General features: G+C 46.2%; 1 protein-coding gene across 1 annotated transcript in view; it reads left to right on the top strand.

Moving 5' to 3' along the window:
* The first annotated feature begins 1447 nt into the window (after positions 1-1447).
* Positions 1448-6983, top strand: part of fa2h (fatty acid 2-hydroxylase) — a 60626-nt gene continuing 55090 nt past the window's right edge. The window contains exon 1 of the mRNA XM_063196910.1: positions 1448-1965. Coding sequence (XP_063052980.1) covers positions 1636-1965 — 330 coding nt within the window. The 5' untranslated portion in view covers positions 1448-1635. The remainder of the gene's footprint in view (positions 1966-6983) is intronic.

Here is a 6983-nt window from a genome sequence, read left to right as displayed (position 1 = left end):
ATTGTGACCTTCTATTATAAGCATGTTATTACAAAAGTGATGACCAAGTCTTAATATGGAAATCTCTGTCATGAAACAGTCATGGTGTTTTCATGTCGTTGAACTTTTTTTCAGCTAACAGTGAGTTGGATCATCAGTGATCCCAATTGCATTAAAGAGTTATGTAATTTCATTGTCTGACAACAGAATTTGCTTTTGTCTCTTTTCCTCTTACTGCAGATGGGGTCGCCGGTGAGCCTATTCACTATTCGCTGAAAATACTCAATTATAACAACATTACTACAACATTACTGAGAGGGTACCTGACATGAATGACATGTGGTTTAGAAAACCCCATTGGGCACACATGACAGAGTGTGGACAAAGTATAAGCTGCTCATTTCAGACATTATATAGCCTATGCAATCAACGTGCCATTTAAAGAAACTGAATGCATGTCGTCAGTTTATTGATTGATTGATTGATTGATTGATTGATTGATTGATTGATTGATAGATAGACTGATTTACAATTTCCCATCCATGTCCAAACATGACATATGCCTATAGATGGCGCCCACGAGTCGTTAATTAGGGGTTAAGCGTAGGCCTATGGTCTTGATGGAAGCTGCAGCGGTTCACACCACAGTTTCGTGGTGCGATACCACCGCTTGGAGGTGAAACTGACAATTACAAGGACAGAGTATTGCAAAGTTAACGTTTCCCCGTCTCTCTCTCTCTCTCTCTCTCTCTCTCTCGCTCTCTCTCTCAGCCTCTCCGGCGCCCGCAGTGTGTGTGTGTGTGTCAGTGGGTGTGTGTGTTTGTGTGTGTGCAAGAGAGATGCAGCAACTGTGAAAAGGATGATGGGAGAGCGCGTGCTTCGGAGGGTTTGTGTTTACATATTCTGTGCAGTCACATTGGAAAGAGAAGTTGCTGTTCTAGAAGAGAACCCTGTCGCTCATCACGCGCTATTTTGGTTCTCTTCTGAAACAACTTTTTAGCACTTTTAATTTGGTCTGGAATTACACCACTAACGCTACCCTTCACCACTACAACGTACAACAATAATTTGAGCTGGTAGCCTAGCTATTCTAATCTGGTAGGCTACACGACACGAGACAATGTATGTTTTTGGCATAACAAACTGGACCCCACCCAACCCCACACCCCACCACAAAAGGATGACGACCAGTTGCTAATACTAACATCAACCGAAAACGAATAACAGAATAATTTGTTTGTTTGTTTGTCTGTTTGCTTCTTTCTTTCTTTTTACAACAGTGATCATTTGTGCTCTACTTTCGCTCAGGAAGTGACTTAGGTAACGACGCACAATTAAAAAAAAAGAGGAAGTGAGTTCACTTCTTGTGCACAGCAAGACAATGTTTGAGTCAATAGAGACAGTTTCATCAGAAGAGACCGGTGAGGTAGCCTACTGAACGCGTCACCTCATCCTTGGAACAGCAGAGGCGCAACAGGTGCGTGCATCCATCCACCCACCCCACCCATCTGGGAAAACTTCCTCATCAATCATTCATGAGATGCTAATGAGGAAGGAGCGAAGTCCAACTCGAGAGAGCGCGACCGAGAGAGACAGTGTGTGTCTGTAGTGTGTACACTAGAACTGAGTTTGCGGAAGGTGAGGGACTGTCGTCGCATGAAACGAGATCACTTTTCGGACGTGAAGAGGATCACCACACCAGACATGTCCCCATCTGTGTCTCCGCGCTTTTTCTCCACCAAGGAGGTTTCACGCCACAACTCCAAGGACTCGTGTTGGGTTCTGTTAGGCACAAGAGTTTACGATGTGACGGGCTTCTTGAGAATGCACCCCGGCGGAGAGTCGCTCATCCTCCGCCGCTCCGGGACGGACATCAGCCAACAGATGGACGGACCACCTCACCGGCACTCGGAGAACGCCCGGCGCTGGTTAGAGCAGTACTACATCGGAGAGCTTGACAGAGATGATGAGAGCGATGACACACAGGTATGCTAAACATGTACTACATCTCTAACTTTTTTTGTTCATTAAAAACTGGCAAGCAAGACCAGTGAAACTGATTTTTGTTTGCATGAATTGTAAGCCATATGGGGGTACATTAAGATTCACACACCGGCATGCGAGTAACAGGTGGAGCAGCTGAGTGTATTTGTGTATTCCACTCCATTCAGGAAATAAGGCCATTTTGAAAGGCACCTGTGCCAGGTATCAATACAGCAACAACGCCCACAGTACACACTGCTACTCATCCTGCTTGTTAGATAGGTATAATCTAAATTCTGTGCGCAATTCCTTGCGTAATAGCTGTCGAATGATGAAACAGTCTCCGGGTGGTCAGGGATGCGGAGTAAGGTATTGGCCACAATCAGTCTCGGGTTATTTTGCGGAACACTTTATCCAGTCTGGAAAGTTCTGTCTGTGTGGCGTTTGTTTAGGGAGGTACAAGCCTTCAGCCTCCATGGCGTTTCCCAGGTCGCAGGTGTAGTCGCGCGCCTAGGAAGAGGTGGCTGAAGAGAAACCCTAGGCTAAATAGCGTGTTGCACACCCGAGGTTACTCACAGATATCTTCCAAAAACGTTGGAAGATATTGGAAGATCCACCTTTGCCTCGAGTGTATGCGCCAGGTGTTTTATTTATTTATTAATATTTGATAGTCTACTTTTCAGGTAGGCTTAATGGGCTAAAAAGAGAAGAATGTTGAAATTATTGTGAAATCATTGTAAAAGATTACTTAAATCTGTGTATCAGTTCTCTCTCTCTCTCTCTCTCTCTCTCTCTCTCTCTCTCTCTCTCTCTCTCTCTCTCTCTCTCTCTCTCTCTCATATGTGACTGTGTGTGGGTTTGGTGCTTGTGTGCATGTGCTTTCTCGCCTTCAAACCTGTCTGGCAGGTTCTAATGAACCACTGACCTACAACACACACATGACACTCACAATGGGTGAATGGACTTACAAGGAAAGTTTCCAAAGTGGTCTGCGGGGGGTAACATCACACACACACACACACACACACACACACACACAAAAACACACACACACACACACACACACACACACACACACACACACACACACACACACACACACACACACACACACACATGCGCGCGCACACACACACACACACACACACACACACACACACACACACACACACACACACACACACACACACACACACTCTCTCTCTCTCTCTCTCTATCTCTCTCTCTCTCTCTCTCTCTCTCTCTCTCTCTCTCTCTCTCTCACACACACACACACTCACACACACACACACACACACACACACACACACACACACACACACACACACACACACACACACACACACACACACACACACAAACAGCCAAAAGATGGCTATACGCCTACATAAATTTGGCAGAAAGAACACTGCCAGTTTGCCAAGCGATGTACTCAGACAAAAACACCTACCAGTAGGGTAGCCTACCTATTCCCCTTCATGTTTCCGCCGGTTTCACTGAAAGCGACTTTTGGTTCCATACAGCTCTGTTTATCTATGTCATAAACCTGTTGCTCTCTCTGTGTGTGTGTGTGTGTGTGTGTGTGTGTGTGTGTGTGTGTGTGTGTGTGTGTGTGTGTGTGTGTGTGTGGAGGGAAGATAGGATAGGATTGGGGTCATTATGTGCACGTGTGAGGTGTGCTATTGAGTACATGTGCGGCCTGATGGAGTTTGTACAGCGGTGCTCTGGACCTGTTCCACCGACATTAGTGTGAGTCACCACAGTTCAAAAAGGTCTTTCCTAATGCCTTTGTGCATTACACACCTTAGTTTTCTATGGGTTAAGTGTTTATTTAACTCTGAATGAGAGAACATGCGCGTGTGATTTGTGTGTGTGTGTATGACTTCTCCTCTCTGTCACTCACATTCAATTACTGTACAGCATACAGGGGTGTCAGTCCCAGGTCCGGAAATTAAAAACCCAGGCTGTCACAAATTTGATACAGCCAGCTCTGAATCAGCTGATTGTAATGAGTGCTCAAAACAGGTAGACCATTTACTACGTGAAGTCACCTGTGATGGAAGGAAACTGTGCCAGGGCTTTTACTTTGGAACCAGATTTTTTTGGGGACTTTTGTGCTTTATTTATGATAGGACAGTGACAGAGGGACAGGAAATGAGTGGGGAGAGAGAGACGGGGAAGGATTGGCAAATGATCTAGACCGGAATTGAACCCGGGTCGCCAGCGCAGTAACTTAGTGGCCTAGCGTTAGGCCACGGTAAGGCCATTAGACATTAGATTGGACATTATATCTGACAGAAATGTAGTCAGAGTTTGGCATACTGTCCAGTCAAACATGGTTGATATAATCACGGCCCATTTATGCACTTTCGTAGCCATTTTGTGTAGATGGCATCACCAGTGAGCCGACTCACTGTCGGCGGAAAGAAAACTCAACTACTGTACAACAAGATTGCTATCAAGTAGCAGATTAAGACTTGATCATTAAAATTTAGATAATAGCTAGTTCATAGCAGAAATTCAGCATGAAAAGGTTAATACGAAGACATTTTGTCACCTGACTTAGGCCTATTTCAGACCAGAGCGGGGAAGCGGGGCAGGACGAAAGCAATGTCTTCACAGTCAGTCTTCTCGCTGCCGCCCCGCCACGCTCTAGTGTGGATCTGGCCTTAAAGATGCTAACCGAGAAGTCAGACAAAGTCTAATTTCTGTTCTGACCAAATAAAGTAATTATTGGCTTGGTTGAACAGAGCTGAATGACCACATGATAACACGAACATCACTCTCCCCACGCCCTTTATTTTAGTCAAGAGTGATGTGAGAAGTGCTAACCGCTCCCACAGGATGTTCGCTTGCTCTGACCACCTCTTAGGAAGTTTTAGGTGTCAGCTTCTCAAGTCGTGGGTCTGGGTGCTAACTCCAGCTAAGTGTGACTCGCTCAGGGGTGCAGAGTTCGTTGCATTCTTATGCTGCCCTGATCAGTTCTTTAGTTTTGCACAAAAAAAAATACAGTGTTAATCCAACTGTTAGAGAGTGCTCTGGGACCCAATGCTCTCTAGAAGGTGTGAAATTGACTCTCAAAGTGTTGAATTAGCTTTGCATGTTTGCATGTAGGCATTGGTTTCTAACTCAAAAGGTTGACTTGCTCAGGGATGCACAGTTTGGTGCATTCTTTTTTTTCAAGGATTTAAAAAAAAAAAATCTTTTTCGACTTTATCTGATAGGACAGTGTGAGAGGTGGACAGGAAGCGAATGGGGAGAGCGATGGGGAGGGGTTGGCAAACGACCCGGGCCGGAAATCGAAACCGGGTCGGCCGCATGGCAGACGAGTGCCCTATACCGGCTGGACATGGCAGGGCCTGTGGGCGTCGCTTTCTAATTCAAAAGAATGACTCGCCCAGGGATGCATAGTTTGTTGCATTATTCTAATGGCGCTGGCTGCAACTGGCCTTAACAATGTGGCTTGTGACAGCCGGCTGCCTGCATGGACCGTAGTCCGCACGGCCGGCCGGCTCTCTGAGGAGACAAGCCAAGACAAGGGTCCGGTGAAACCGAGTCGAGTGCTCCCCTCGTCAAAAGGGCTATTGTCCTGGCGAGCAACAAGCCATAGCGGACAGTGGCCCAGGCTGCCTTCCACTGCCAACCCCCTACACGCGTCTGTGCACACACACACACACACACACACACACACACACACACACACACACACACACACACACACACACACAGACACACACACACACACACACACACACACACACACACACACACACACACACACACAGACACACACACACACACACACACACACACACACACACACACACACACACACACACACACACACACATGCACACACACATGCACATTTACACATACTGTAGGCAGACACACACACACACACACACACACACATACCTAAACACACATACACATTCGGACCCACGCATGCACATTTACACATAGGCAGGCACCTCACCTACACACACACACACACACACACACACACACACACACACACACACACACACACACACACACACACACACACACACCCGCATACGCATACACATGTGATACACAGAGGGGCACAGACACACACATTGTGACACAGCCTCATACGTTACTACTGTGTAATGATACACACAGTGTCAGGCACAAAACGGAAGTGTACACACACACACACACTCACTCACACACACATACGCAAGCATGCACACACGCGCACACACACACACACACACACACACACACACACACACACACACACACACACACACACACACACACACACAGGCATGCAGGCATGCACGCACGCACGCACGCACACACACACACACACACACACACACACACACACACACACACACACACACACACACACACACACACACACACAGGCATGCAGGCATGCACGCACGCACGCACACACACACAAACAATATCCTTATGCTGGGACACATTGGGGAGTGAGGCTTGGTGATTATGCATCTGTCTGTCAGTCTCATGCTCCCTCCACATGTCTATGTTGGTGTCTGGTATGTATGGTATGTATATATGTATGGTGTCCTCAAAAGGTTTCTGGATGTGCTTGGATAGTTGATATCCACTGGATAACCATAACCCATTTGAATGATACTTTCCCTATAGCCAAACACAGACAAGTGGATATGGAAAAGAGTTGCCCCAGTCAGTGTAGGGCACGGGATATCCCTGAGAAAGACAAGTGATCCCAATATATTATCTCATACAGTCTGATACAAGTTTTTATCATGATATCTCCCCATTGATAATAAGTAGGTCTTTACAGATTAGAATCATCGTATCTCATATACTGGTTTCATATGTTCCCATGTCAAAGAAAATGAAAAGAATGCCGCACACTCAGCTCCATGTTTTTACTGGTGAAGTGACGTTTCGGTCGTCTGGCCTTCTTCAAACTTACAAAACACTCACATCACCAATAGAAACATGGAGCAGAGTGTGCGGCATTCTTTTCATTTTCTTTGACATTTCAATGC

Source organism: Engraulis encrasicolus, chromosome 4, assembly GCF_034702125.1.
Source record: "Engraulis encrasicolus isolate BLACKSEA-1 chromosome 4, IST_EnEncr_1.0, whole genome shotgun sequence".
Classification (NCBI taxonomy): Eukaryota; Metazoa; Chordata; class Actinopteri; order Clupeiformes; family Engraulidae; genus Engraulis; species Engraulis encrasicolus.
The sequence above is the reverse complement of the archived record's forward strand: the minus strand, read 5'-3'. Positions and strand labels throughout refer to the sequence as shown.